General features: G+C 45.1%; 1 protein-coding gene across 1 annotated transcript; it reads right to left on the bottom strand.

Moving 5' to 3' along the window:
- Window positions 1-107: 107 nt before the first annotated feature.
- Window positions 108-14,648, bottom strand: ano10b (anoctamin 10b). Its single transcript, XM_079567878.1, has 15 exons — window positions 14,358-14,648; window positions 13,725-13,969; window positions 11,721-11,894; window positions 11,404-11,541; window positions 9,985-10,101; window positions 9,787-9,903; window positions 4,734-5,072; window positions 3,242-3,424; window positions 3,115-3,170; window positions 2,961-3,035; window positions 2,695-2,859; window positions 1,386-1,577; window positions 1,170-1,307; window positions 652-768; window positions 108-588 (listed from the first exon to the last, which is right to left on the bottom strand). Exons 2-15 carry the CDS (start codon window positions 13,960-13,962, stop codon window positions 565-567), a joined length of 2,073 nt encoding a protein of 690 aa, XP_079424004.1. The 5' UTR covers window positions 13,963-13,969; window positions 14,358-14,648; the 3' UTR covers window positions 108-564.
- Window positions 14,649-15,268: the final 620 nt, after the last annotated feature.

Below are 15,268 nucleotides of genomic sequence, written 5' to 3'. Positions count from 1 at the left end.
TTGCTGGAACCACTTTTCCGATAAAGCATGTTTCATAATAGAGAATTAAATGATCAAATAAAATGTTCTTTTTTAAAGAAACAGAAAGCTGAAACAAAAAAGCAGCCATAGCTAGAATTCATAAGAAAATGGCAAAATTACAAAATTGCACACACTTCACGGAAACCATTATGTGATAAAAAAATAACTTAAAAGTTTTGCACCGACAAACCTTTATCCTAACACTAGGTGGCGATAATAATGCTCACTAACTCCTCTCTGTGTCACTAGTTAACTCCGGCATCAAATACAAATATATAAATACATTTTGCTGAATAATAAGGTGCACTTTGAGAATTTTTTTCAAGCTTTTCCAGCTTTTGTCAGCTGTAGTGCCTTTAAAAGGCAGCAAATCCACAATGATTAAAAGTTACATTTCCAAGCGTGTGGATGGCAAGCACTTGCGTGTATCGTCTGGAACACTATTGAAACCAAGAGGTCTGCACTTCGGGGCGTCTGAAGGCACAGCTGTTTGCAACACTAGGGATGGCACGGGAACACAAAAGCACCGCCTTCAAAACACCTTCAGGACTGTCCTGGGACTGTGTTCTGTAACGAGCAGAGTCTTAAGACACAGTTCACAGTATAGTCTAAGTTAAATTAAGCTCTAACCTGCTGCCTGAGGGCCTGAATGGATTTAAACTCTATATGAAGCCTCTTTTTCTTGATCCAGCCTGGTTCATCCGGGATCAGTACAGACAACACCACTTTCACGAGAATAAGGACATGCTGCAAGTAAAGAGGACAAACATTTTGAAAGGAACAAGGGTTTAACAGTTGAAAGCTGTTTTTTATTACACATTTTTAGACTAATAGTACTGTATATGGTGCTGTGAAATTGTACCCAATGTTCGGGCAGTTCAATCATCTAAAAGCATATGTTGTCACTTAGGGACATATGGTTAAGTCACAGGACACTTAGAGACAAAGCTAAACATTCACTTTCAATATTCATTTACTCGGGTCAATTTGGTTCTGCTCATTTTTCAGCCACATCTTTAGACAATGCAAGGTATTCAGAGATTCCCAAGTGAGCCGAACATAAAGGGTACAATTAAAGAGTATAAATCAGGAGTGTAAAACGTGGATTCCATAATTATCAAATAACTGTTTTGTTTGTTCGTCTGTACCTCCATTGCCACAGCCAACAGCAAGACATTGGTGCAGCTCAGCTCTCCCTCCACACAGTCCGTTTGTATTCGCGGCGACAGCATCAGGAGCCAGCAGTTCGACACCACAGACACAAAACTCAGCACCTCGAAGGCGATCTGAAACCCACACAATAAACCCGCTCACCACTAAACGGTAATGTGTGACTGTTGGTGTCCATTGTGCTTTGTGCTAACCTGCCACACGCCCATGTTGGCTGCAGGAGCAGAGAAAGGTTTGCGGAAAAGTTTGCAGATTTTATAAGCGTCCGATCGTATCTCTGTGATGTTATTGATGAGCAGCAGCACCGCGGTCAGTGGAAACACGCAGGAGAAAAGACTCAAATACCCAAACTGCACCAGGAGTTCAATGTACTCTGCAAACAGGCCCTAAAAGGAAGAAAGCACAGCATGTACACCATTCAGTCATCAGCAGTGCTCATTTAACTAAAATAATCCGTCCTAATATTCTTCCTGATAAAAATGCTCTAAAACTAAATTAGAGGTTTTTAATTGTGACAAAATCCATCACTAAAGGAGAGACACTACAGGGAAAACTAAACTAAACTTTCCAATTTTCTGGTTTTGGGTTAATTTGGTCTCTTGACATATAAACTCTAACCAGGAAACAACGACAACAAAAACTAAGCCTCACAACAACATGTTAATCATTGCACTGATTTAAATGGGAAATAGTCATTTCAAGGGCCATTTTTTCAAAATGCATTTTTATCACATTATGGCGATAATACCTCCATGTCAGTAACATCTGCAAACTTTTTATTTATTGAGCTTTGAATTTCAAAAATCAAGGAGAATTTATTTAGTTATTATCTTTTTTTACAAATCTATCCACTAAGAAACAGCTTACAGGTGAACCTCGAAAAATTAGAAAATCGTTCAAAAGTTAATTTATTTCTGTAATTCAACTTAAACTGTGAAGCTAATGTATGATATAGACTCATTACATGCTAAGTGATAAATGTCAAGCCTTTGTTAGCATTTGGATGATTGTGACTTAGTCCATTTTCAAAATATTGAAAATTTTGGGTTTTTACAAGCTGAGCCATAATAATCAAAATTATAACAAGTAAAGGCCTGACATTTGTCACTTTGCATGTAATGAGTCTATATCATATATTAGTTTCACAGTTTAAGTTGAATAACAGAAGTGAATACACTTTTTAACAGTATTCTAATTTAAAAAATAAAGGGAAATTTGGGGCATTTATTGTGTGTTTTATATGAAAACATAAAACATGCAATCAATTTCTTCCTCATATTTATCTCTAAATTTAAAATGTCCAAATACTTTCGTGGACTAGTAAAGACATAATGAAAAATGAAAAGAACATCCAGTACCACAGTTTGAAAGAGAATCTCCACGAAACAGCTGGAATATGATTAAAGTTTCAACCAAATTAAATGATAATCTTATTGCATGAGGAATAGTTGGCATAACAAAAAACCTCTTTAAAGATGCCCATTCTCTATACAAAGCACTTACAGGAAAGACAGGCAGAGCTCCCTGGTTTCTGAACTTGTCCTCTTGAGGATCGTCTTCGCTCTCGACTCTGTTGGGCGCACTGATGAACCGGTCCACCAGGCACGGGATGACCACCTCTGTCACCTGGTTTATCAGCTGGGTCATGATCAGCAGAGAGGCTAAACGCTGTAGTCAGGGAACAAAACAAAATCATCCCTGCTCTTGTTTATTTATGAGTGATTACATAACGAAATAGTCAAAAACATGGCGCTGATGAGTTACTGTACCTTACGAAGCAAAGGCACATCCTGTTTAAAGAAGGCAATATGGAAGAGCACGGCAAAGTAGTTGAAGAAAGTGAACTGCAGAAAAAAAAAAAGGAAAATGTTAATTTAGTCACGGCTGTATGAGCTCAAAGTACAAAAAAACAATCGGACCAACCACTAAGACTTTTCCGGTGAGGTGATTGTCAAAGGCCGACTGTTCTCTGTGGTTCTCTAAAAACAAAACAGGCTGGAGTTAAATCAAATGAATCAGAGCTCAGGGGTGAAACGCCGACGTCACTCACCATGTTCAGTTAAAGCCTGCGCCACTGTCCTGTAAACGGTGGCCAGTACGTTGGTGTACGCGATGTGAAGGACAGACGGCAGGAAGAGAAGTGTCTGCGTCCACATGGAGTCCCAGTCCTGGTGGATCTGCTTCACCTGCGCCTCGCCCCAGTAAAACACCAGCATGCCCACGATCACCAGCCCTGCACAAGTCACATGTTATGCTCAAACTGGGAGTCATGACCACCAGGGGGCCTCGGAGGTGCAGCAGGGGAGGGGAGTCACAAAGTTCTTTAACCTCTTAATCTAACAGCTTCTCAACTGGAGCTATAGGGCAGAGTAACCCCTCATTTGAAAGCTAAGACGTGCAAAACTGATCCTAACTTTTTTAAAGTGTTTTTGTCGTGGTTTTGTCGCTTTTTTGTCGTGCTTTTGTTGGTTTTTCATAATTTTTTTGTTCGCTCTTTAGTCACTTATTTGTTGTATAATTGTTGCTTCTTTGCCGCTTTTCTTGTCACTTTTTTTTTTGCGTTTTTGTCTCATTTTTGTTGCATGGAAGCTTTTAGATTTGGGTAATGCCAAACTGGAGGGTGGAGGGTTAAGATGTTAATTAATTTGCCCTAAAAACCTATTTAATTAACATGTTTTGCACAATAAGATCACACTCGGATTGAAAGAAAGCTATTATTCTATTTGAAGGAAAGTTAAGTTATAGTAATTTAGTTATTTAAAGAGACTAGATGCAAGTTGGTCATTTTATACTCACTACTGTCACCTCAGGTCATACATGTAACTGCAGTTTCTATATTAAGGTCGTGCATGACGGCACCTCGGACTAAATTAACAACTTTTTGAGTGACAGTGCAGGATTTTAGAGTGAACAGGTCTGGGCTCATTCTACACCTTAGGACATGGCTGGAACATGTAGGGGGAGGAAAATACATTTAATACATTTATCATTTTTAAACTCCGTATAGTTAATGCTTGATTTGTAAATTTGTTGTTTCAGGAACACTTTTGGTCTGATGTGATGGATTCGGGGAACAGGCATATTTGACGGAACACTCTCATTAAACATCACTATATCAGATCAAGGTTTTGCCGGATCCTCCTAAATATTTCCTGGATCCTTTACCCTGAAAAACGGTCAATTGGGGGAATGCGTTCCCCCAAAACAGGGGATCAAATTAAGCACTGCGTATAGTCCCTTTAAACTCCATATAGTGGAGTTCAACCACCCGTTTCACCACATTTGCCTCTAAATTCCTGCCCTGTCACTCAAAAAGTTGTTAATTTGGTCCCAGTGCATTTTGTTAATATAATAATATAGAAGCTGCAGTTACGCACAAGACCAGAGGTGGCAGTAGTGAGTATAAAATGACCAACTTGCATCTTTTAATGCATGCAAAAAAAAGCATTAAAAATGACATTATATTTCCATCTGTACACACACACTTGTATGTTTGATCAAAGAGACATGGTGTTAAAAACTCTGGAAATAACGATCTGTACCTAGAAAGAGCCCGACCACAGGCACAGACACCAGAGCCATGCGCAGGTCTCTCTGCCACTCAGGGAACAGGGGCTCCACTCGGCCAGTGACGGGGTTGACCCCCAGGTTGCCGTGGAAACCAGGGCGTGGTTCGGCGAAGCGCTCGGCAAGGTTCAGCGTGCCCCAGCGGTACGACAGAGAGGCGCTGCGCCGCTTCCACAGCTCCATGATCACAGTGGACCAGAGCATGCTGAAGACGGCCTGCACCATGTGACCACTGACGCCGGGGCCCGCGTCAGCATCGTCGACAACGATCTCAGCCCCCGAGACGGACTCCACCATCTCCTTCGCCACCTCGCCTGCCGCGCAGAGAAAAGATTCAGACAGAACAAGAAAATCAAAGAAGCAAGGAGGAAATGTTCTTATTTTTCACACATCTTTATAAACCTCTTAACCCCCACGTGAACCAAGCACATTTTCTCGAGTTTGGCTTTTTAAAAGTTTCTTGAAAAACAGTGTTTCAAAATAGCAACAAAAACTAAGATGAAAAAAGTGACCAAAAAGCAGCAAAAGAGCGACATAAACGTACTGAAAAAGCAGCAATGACACAATAAAAAAATAACAACGACATGACTGAAGAGTGATGAGAAAGCAGCAAAAAAGCCACAAAATCGTGACAAATATGCGATGAAAAACTGACGTGAACACGACAACAAAACGTCAAAAAAGCAGCAAAAAAATGATGACAAACCAACAATGCGACAAAAAAAGATACAATCAGTTTTGTAGGTCTTTCAAATGAGGCTTGACACTGGCCTATAGGCTGTGAGCTCGAGAAGCTTTTAGATTTGAGTAAAGCTGAACTGGAGAAAATGAGCTTGGTTAAGGCGGGGGTTAAAAGGTTAATATTTAACACAACAGACAATTTCAAGTATCAGGCTCACTTAAAGTTTAAAGGGACTATACAGAGTTTAAAAATGTTAAAATCAAGTATTTTCCTCCCCCTACATGTTCCAACAATGTCCTAATGTGTAGAATGAGCCCAGATCTATTCACCACAACTGCCTCTAAAATCCTGCACTGTCACTCAAAAAGGTGTTAATTCAGGTCCGAAGTGACGTCATGCACGAGCTTAATATAGAAGGTGCAGTTACTCGTATGGCCTGAGGTGGCAGTAGTGAGTATAAAATGGTTAACTTGCATCTAGCCCCTTTAAGTAAACAACCTAACACAGATGACGACTTGAACAACGGTTTGTTTCCATCCATCCATCCATCCATTTTCTTCCGCTTTATCCGGGGCCGGGTCGCGGGGGCAGCAGTCTCAGCAGAGATGCCCAAACTTCCCGATCCACACACACTTCCTCCAGCTGTTCTGGGGGGACCCCGAGGCGACACCAGGCCAGCTCGGAGACATAGTCCCACCACCGTGTCCTGGGTCTTCCACGAGGCCTTGTCCCACTAGGACATGCCTGGAACACCTCCCGCGGGAGGCGACCAGGAGGCATCCGAAACAGATGCCCGAGCCACCTCAGCTGGCTCCTTTCGACGTGAAGGAGCAGCGACTCTACTCCCGGGTAACTGAGCTCCTCACCCGATCTCGGAGGGTGCGCCCAGCCACCCTGCGAAGGAAACTCATTTCGGCCGCTTGTATTCGCGATCTTGTCCTTTCGGTCATTACCCAAATCTCATGACCATAGGTGAGGGTGGGAACGTAGATCGATCGGTAAATCGAGAGCTTTGCCCTCCGACTCAGCTCCCTCTTCACCACGACAGACCGATACAGCGACCGAATCACTGCTGACGCCGCACCGATCCGTCTGTCGTTCTCACGCTCCATCCGTCCCTCACTCGTGAACAAGACCCCGAGATACTTGAACTCCTCCACTTGAGGTAAGGACTCCCCACCGACCCGGAGAGGGGAAACCACCTTTTTCCGGTGGAGAACCATGGCCTCGGATTTGGAGGTGCTGATCCTCATCCCGGCCGCTACACACTCGGCAGCAAACCGCCCCAGTGCGTGCTGAAGGTCCTGGTTTGTTGAAGCCAACAGAACAACATCATCTGCAAACAGCAGAGATGAGACTCTGAGGCTCCCAAACCGGACACCCTCCGGCCCCTGGCTGCGCCGAGAAATTCTGTCCATAAAAGTAATGAACAGAACCGGTGACAAAGGGCAGCCCTGGCGGAGACCAACACGCACCGGGAACAGGTCTGACTTACTGCCGGCAATGCGAACCAAGCTCCTGCTGCGGTCATACAGGGAACGGACAGCCCTTAGCAGAGGGCCCCGGACCCCATACTCCCGGAGCACCCCCCACAGGGCACCACGAGGGACGCGGTCGAACGCTTTCTCCAAGTCCACAAAACACATGTGGACTGGTTGGGCGAACTCCCACGAACCCTCGAGCACCCGACGGAGGGTATAGAGCTGGTCCAGTGTGCCACGACCAGGACGAAAACCGCATTGTTCCTCCTGAATCCGAGGTTCAACTATCGGCCGGATCCTCCTCTCCAGCACCCTGGAGTAGACCTTACCGGGGAGGCTAAGGAGGGTGATTCCTCTGTAATTGGAACACACCCTCCGATCCCCCTTCTTAAAGAGAGGGACCACCACCCCGGTCTGCCAATCCAGGGGCACTGTCCCCGACCGCCACGCGATGTTGCAGAGACGTGTCAGCCAAGACAGTCCTACAACATCCAGAGACTTAAGGTACTCAGGGCGAATCTCATCCACCCCCGGAGCCTTGCCACCAAGGAGCTTTCTCACCACCTCGGTGACTTCAGCCCCGGTGATGGGCGAGCCCACCTCCAAGTCCCCAGCCTCTGCTTCCTCATCGGAAGACGTGACGGCGGGATTGAGGAGGTCCTCGAAGTATTCCTTCCACCGTCCGACGACATCCCCAGTTGAGGTCAGCAGCCCCCCACCCGCACTGTAAACAGTGTTGGTGAAGCACTGCTTCCCCCTCCTGAGGCGCCGGATGGTTTGCCAGAATTTCTTCGAGGCCGACCGATAGTCTTCCTCCATGGCCTCCCCGAACTCCTCCCAGACACGAGTTTTTGCCTCTGCGACCGCACGAGCTGCAGCACGCTTGGCCTGCCGGTACCTCTCAGCTGCCTCAGGAGTCCCACAAGCCAACAAGGCCAGGTAGGACTCCTTCTTCAGCTTGACGGCATCCCTTACTTCCGGGCGCCACCACCGGGTTCGGGGATTGCCGCCGCGACAGGCACCAGAGACCTTACGGCCACAACTACGAGCAGCCGCATCAACAATGGAGGAGGAGAACAGAGTCCACTCGGACTCCATGTCCCCCGCCTCCCCCGGAATCTGGGTGAAGCTCTTCCGGAGGTGGGAGTTGAAGACCCCACTGACAGAGGGATCCGCCAGTCGTTCCCAGCAGACCCTCACAACACGCTTGGGCCTGCCAGGTCTGACCGGCTTCCTCCCCTGCCAGCGGATCCAGCTCACCACCAGGTGGTGATCGGTTGACAGCTCCGCCCCTCTCTTCACCCGAGTGTCCGAGACACGCGGCCGGAGGTCAGACGACACAACTACAAAGTCGATCATCGACCTCCTGCCTAGGGTGTCCTGGTGCCACGTGCACTTATGGACACCCTTGTGCTCGAACATGGTGTTCGTTATGGACAAACCGTGACTAGCACAGAAGTCCAATAACAGAACACCACTCGGGTTCAGATCGGGGAGGCCGTTCCTCCCAATCACTCCCTCCCAGGTCTCACTGTCGTTACCCACGTGGGCGTTGAAGTCCCCCAGTAGAACAATGGAGTCCCCAGTCGGAGCACCATCTAGTACCCCTCCCAGGGACTCCAAGAAGGCCGGGTACTCTGCACCGATGTTGGGCCCGTAGGCCGAGACAACGGTGAGAGACCTGTCCCCGACCCGAAGGCGTAGGGACGCGACCCTCTCGTCCACCGGGGTGAACTCCAACACGTGACGGCTGAGCTGGGGGGATATGAGCAAACCCACCCCAGCCCGCCGCCTCTCCCCGCGGGCAACTCCAGAAAAATGGAGAGTCCAGCCTCTCTCCAGGAGTTGGGATCCGGAACCCAAGCTGTGCGTGGAGGTGAGCCCGACTATATCTAGTCGGTATCTCTCAACCTCCCGCACAAGCTCAGGCTCCTTCCCCCCCAGCGAGGTGACGTTCCATGTCCCGAACGCCAGAAGCTGTGCATGTGGACCAGGTCGTCGAGGCACCCGGCCTCGACTGCCACCCAGTCCTCTTAGCACCCGACCCCTACGGATCCCTCTGCGGGTGGTGAGTCCACAGGAGGGCAGGCCCACGTCGTCCCTTCGGGCTGTGCCCGGCCGGGCCCCGTGGGCAGAGACCCGGCCACCAGACGCTCGCGTTCGGGCCCCAACCCCAGGTCTGGCTCCAGGGTGGGGCCCCGGCTGCGCCATGCCGGGCGACGTCTCGGTCCTTGATTGGTGTACGTCCATAGAAGTCTTGTGAGCTGCTCTTCGTCTGACCCGTCACCTCGGACCTGTTTGCCATGGGAGACCCTACCAGGGGCATAAGTCCCGGACAACATAGCTCCTCGGATCATTCGGGTACTCAAACAACCCCACCACGTTAAGGTGGCAGCTCATGGGGGTTAAAACGGTTTGTTTTATGATGGAAATCTCCTGTACAATCGAGAGCCTAAACAGACATATTTCACTTAATAGTTAAGATACAAGTGTTAAATTGTGTGTTTAGCAAGTGTTTACTTTGAGCGATACATCTGTTATTCATCTGTTGCTGCTTTATCTTCAGCAGTAGCCAAACATGTGGTTTATGGCCGTTAGATCCTCTTCCTGTTGCGTTATCTTAAAAACCCACAGCAGAAATGTTTTTTTTTGTGTCCAGCTGATCACTAGACTGTTTTGCTGCATGTTAGTTTATGTTTTGAGTTAGCAGCAACACAACTCTAACCCTAAACCTGGCTTTAATTTTGGTGTGAGTCTGTGATTGTGAAGAGAATTACTGATGATAGACTTAATGCCAGGGGATGCTGAACGGTGCATCTAACTAGTTTTATTCAATTACCACAGGTCAGTATGTTGCCAACAAACCTGAGAAGTATGTGATGGCCAGGCCCAGCACAGCAGGGGGCAGCAGAGACCATGTGTAGAAATCCAGGAAGCTGAAGTAGAATGCCAATGAATTCCCAAAGTAGGAATTAACTGAATCTGTGGGGGGAAATTACAAGCGCTCTGAAAATAAGCACTGACTCATGCGCTCATATGAAACAGTCCTGTTGTGTCTCTCACCCAGAGGTTGAGCCAGCTGGTTGCCCACATACCAGGCCTTGGTCAGCTCTCTCAGCTGCTCCTGGTTGTGAAGGGCAATAGTGTCCACAATGACGCCGGCCGAGCTGAGCTTCTGCCCTGAATAAACAAGAACTACTGTAGGCCATGTAACAACATCCTAAACAATGACTCAGGCTCATAAAGCAATGCCAAATGCACTGAGCTCCACACTTTGTGATCAATATAAAAGTATGGAGTCACACACAATAGAGCACACACATCTGCGCTTTTTGCTGAGGAGAGCATTTTTATGATTAAAAGGCTGACCATCAAGGACAATCGGGGGAAATAACAGAAATCCATCTATAATAGCAATGAAATGTGGGTGATAGTTGTTGTTTTTTTTCAGGTGGGTCAACTTGTGCTTGTCAATGTGAAGTTTAGTAATTTTGTAGTATACCACTCAAATGAGAAGCAACCTATTTATAGCATAAGCCTGTGCTTGCGTTTGAGAGTGGGGGTACAAACAAAAGGGCAATTGTTTTGTCATGTTGCATACACACCGAACTGATCGAGCTTGTGTTAGTGTGTTGCATTGTGCTGATGAGTTGATGCGTAACTGTCTGGTCTTTGTGCGTGCACTCAGTCACGAAAAAAAGATGTTGTTTGCATTTAGCCTCTCCCAGCATATTCCTATGGACCCAAACGGGGTTGAAGTTAGAAGCTCTTCCATGCTTTCCCTATTTAAATACGGTTACGTGAGTAGTTACATGAGTTAGCACTTCGACGTCTGCGCAGTAATATCTTCACTCCTAAAGAATTCTGAAGATATTACTGCGCGGACGTCGAAGTGCTCCTTAGGTGTTATTACGCCTTACAATATAGACCCTTTAACTGCTGACATCATCAGTGACATCAGCTGTAGGCAGGAAGTGATAAAGAGAAATAAGTTTAAACTAAAACTAGTTGTGACTTAAGGTGCAAGAACAAGAGGAACGACATTTTATACGATAAAATAAGGTTTATCTGATATTTCCAAAAAACATCGTTACTACATCGTTACTATGACAACAGCTACAATCTCACTTCCTGCCTCCAGCTAAGCCCGAATGTTTACAAACAATTAAAGGGTGTATAGTACCCCTTTTAATCCGCTTAGAAAATCGACATGTTTAATTTTGTGTGACTCGATTTGGATCGTGTAACTACTCACGTAAGCGATTTTAACTAGGGGAAACATGGAAGAGCTTGGTCGCTTCTAACTTCACCCCTGTTTGGCCTCATAGAGGAGAGGAGGAGAGGCTGAACGCTAACAACATCTTTGGTCTTTTCGCGTGACTGAGCGCACAAAGACCAGACAGGTACGCATCAACTCGTCTCAGCTCAGGTAAAAACATATCTCAGTATGGAAAAAATGGTGGCCTGTTCCTTTCAGCTTACATATGTTATCTCTTGGTTGAAGGGTGTAGCTGTCGTCCAGACCGGGGATCCGTATGTCCCTCTGCGCCCGCACTCCATCCAGCTCATACTTCACAAAGTACTGTCGCTCCGCCAGTGTCAGAAACACCTCCATGTTGTCTGAAAATCAGCCAATAAACATAATCTGGTAAATACAACTTAAGGGAGACCTAATAATAATCAGGCCCAATTTATATGAGCATTTATTCTAATACCATTTGACTTGTAAATGTGACAGGGTAAATTAGTGGCCAATGCAAAGTGAACAAGTGATGGCATTCAAAGTAGCGCTGACGTGCCTGAGTCTTTAAAGTTGTCTCTGTCGTCATATGAGAAAGCCTCCATGTCTCCATTTTTGTACGTTTTACACAGCCCTAACTCCTCTGTGGCCCGGAGCAGGGTGCAGCGAGGGGCAGAGACCACAATGATGTCTCCACTGGCGTCCTCCCCGGGATGGGCCAATAACCCTGCACCTGACAGGGCAGAGTGGAGGAAAGATCGCGATGAGAAACTGTTCATTAGAGACATAAAGCAATAAACAGGAAAGGATTACAATATTAGTACATTACTGGATTTCTCCCGTTTGTAAATATGCAGCTGCATCTAGACTCTGCTTGGCTAAGGCTAAAACTGGGTAGCCAAATATCTAAATGCATCGTGTCGGCTTCATAACAATCAGGTAAAAGGCATAAAAATGTATTATCGCTGCTCTCTGATGTGTTGAAAGGTCAGAGGTAATATTATCTTGAGAACTTGGGCATCAAAATTATCTCCCAGTTTCCCAGTGTAAAAAAGATGAGGTGGCGATCATGTGGTATTTACCATAGTTACGAGAGCACATGAAGGCAGCATTTGAAGCAGTTTGATTTTCACCACCGTTTTATTACAGAATAAACTGTTAATCATGCACCTTGTTTTGTGGTTTACGATATTGGTTTTGTACTGGCCGTTTTTTTTGTTTTTTTTTACTTTAACGCTTTAATAAGCTGAATGTTTGATCTGTTAATAGCTTTCATGTGACTTACGTACTGTATCTGATGGTTTCGAGGAACTATAAAAAGATTACATTTTACATACTCTGCCTGACCAAATAAAAGTTTGCCATAAAAAAAGGTCATATCCTCCTGTGAACTGGACATAAAAAAGGTTTATGTATTTTGATTTATTTTACTTAAGAGTGAAAGGGTTAAAATAAAAAATAAAAAAATATATATATATTTTTTTTTAATCTTTTAGAAATGTCCATTGTAGAGTGTCTCGATACTGGATACTCGATATAGGTGAATCATCATCTTCATAAATGATGAAAAGTAATTTTTACTGCATTGATAAATCTGACATTAATCTATATCATAATCATAATCATAATATCATTCAAGAGAGTTATTAAATTAGGTCAAGTTAAAATTACCTCTATAGTTATTAGGATAGTGGTTTAGAGTTTCTTTAATAAATGCATGTAAATGAATTCAAAGTGACACGACGTGTGTTACAGATGTGAGCATGTTACAGTGAGTGTGTTACAGATGTGATCCTTTGTACAGGGCAATATGATTATAGACTGCATGTAAACAGACTGACATAGAGACTTAAGACCAGTGTCCACTTCAGAGGACATACATGCACGTGCTGGGTCTCAGGAGGATATGCTCTATTATTTCGTTAGACAGTCTTTAGCTTTAGTATTCTCTGTGGTATTATTCCAATGAGCTTCTGCAATGTTAAAAGATCCAGTGTTCAGAGGCGTGGGTTCGGGTGTTGAGCTAAAATTGTCCCCAGCAATGCTTGTTCTGTGCTTATTTTGTATTTATTATCATTGCCTACAATACCCAAAAGATGCATGGCTTTGCCAGTGTTGCATTAATTTTTCACCAAAATCTTAGACACACACATAGTGTTACGGAGAAATGCAAAATGTATTATAGTAGTTGATGTTCCCTTATGTCTGCAAACCCACCCCAACAACAAACAAATTCCACTTACTGGTATAAGTAAAGTTACCTGAACCTACATCGTTACATTTTTATTACAAAAGAAGCCTACCTCATTTGGATGAGGTTGGCTGCTACAAAAGATGAGCCCACATTAACAACTTGAGGACTCATAAAAGCTCGTTTTATAAGTGGGGCCAACAAATTAATGAAAGATTCTAAATAAAGTTTTTTGGGGGAACCAAACATGAGCTTGTCTAAATAAGTGGTAATTGATCCAGTTTACAAATAGAGTGAATGTCAACCTATAAGTCGATCGATATGTCTTGTGATCTCTATTTTGTTACCATTTCTTTATGCCCTGTCACTCACCTCCATCTTTCTGCGGGGCTCCTATCAGCCTCAGCAGCCACCTCTTGGTCTCAGGACGGACCTTCTGCCCCAGTTTGACCAGTACTAGAGGGTCCACCCGGTCTGATGTGCAGCAGGGACATGAGACTTTGGTCCATCCTGGTCCGGAGACAGATGCTGCGTCCAGTTTACCAAAGCTCTTTGTGGGGGGAGCATCTCTGTCGCTGCCTGCATCTCCAAACCCTCCTGCCGTACTCATGGTGAGACTGTAAAGAAGGTATGGTAATAATAATGGCACTTACTATGTCAAATGCTTAATCTCCAACACTTTGAAATGTGTTCTTATGTAGCTCTAGATAAGCCTACGTATCTAACCAACCTATATGGTTATAAGATTTGCATGAGAGGGTTATTATGGTGTCATATCAATACACAAACAGATGAGGTTACACTGTGGGTGTAATGTCAGCTATGTCGTTGGTAAAGGTACTGTTGTTTAAAGTGACAGATCAAAACTTCCTGCCTCACTACTTGGTGCCATAACACTAAGAAACCTTTCTGTGTAATGGACAGCGAGGGCGCGTGTTTTTTCTTGTTGTAATGGTTACAAGAGACGCTTAAAAGTGTAGAGAAAGATTGAGGAGGTTTTGGCACCTTGTAGAGCGCTGATGATGAGGTCCTGGTCTGTACCGCGGGCCCACAGTCCCTGCAACGTCTCGGTACAAAACACCCAATGGCTTTTCTCCTCTGCCATTAAAGGATCCAGAGAATGGCTGGTCCTCACTTTCACTGTGTTTTGGGTCTTCTGTTAGCGCTGCATCGTGAGTGTGTGTTTGGGGCAGGAATGCGGAGGAACTTCCCCGGGCGGGCCGGGCTGCAGCCTGGGTGTGGAGGCTTGTTTGGTTTACTTTCTCGCTCCTCCCTCCGGTCTACTCTCCAGCCGCATTCTGCAACTGCAGCCCAGGGTCCTACGGTCCTCCTGCGGCTCCACCCGGCTCGGCTGCCCAGGCGTCCCGATGATCACACACGCGCTCTTCACGCAGGACAATTTGCTTTAATTTACAGCTCAACCTGTCAAACCCAAACCTCGACACGTTCAAACTAAGTCACGAGTCTCGGCCTAAACAAATCTAGTCATTTTTATTCCGCATAAGGAAAAAAAAATACTTTAAGCGAATCCAAATGAAATTGAGAAATCAGATCAGTCTGTGCAGGCCATTGATCACCCGAGCAGATGCAATACACTTTGACTGGCAGTAGTATTTTTAATCGGTTAATGCATGAAGATACATTACGTTTTTAACTTTTTCTCGTGAAAGTCTGTCCATGTTTACATGACACTGCCACTGGGTGTCACTAGAGTATAACAGTTTAATTAAGTATAATATCCTCCAGGTTTTGTATAAAGCAAATAGAAAAATATTGCCAGTGAACATCCAAGAAATGTTTGAGAAAAGAGAAAGTCACTATAATCTGAAAGGAACATCTTTAACAAACCCAGGTTCAATTCTAAAGATATGGAACGAACTGTTACAGTGACAGGAATCAGTTTATGGTATATACAT

Source organism: Gobius niger (assembly GCF_951799975.1).
Source record: "Gobius niger genome assembly, chromosome: 12".
Taxonomy (NCBI): Eukaryota; Metazoa; Chordata; class Actinopteri; order Gobiiformes; family Gobiidae; genus Gobius; species Gobius niger.
Note: the sequence above shows the minus strand (reverse complement) of the source record. Positions and strands in the feature narration are given on the sequence as shown.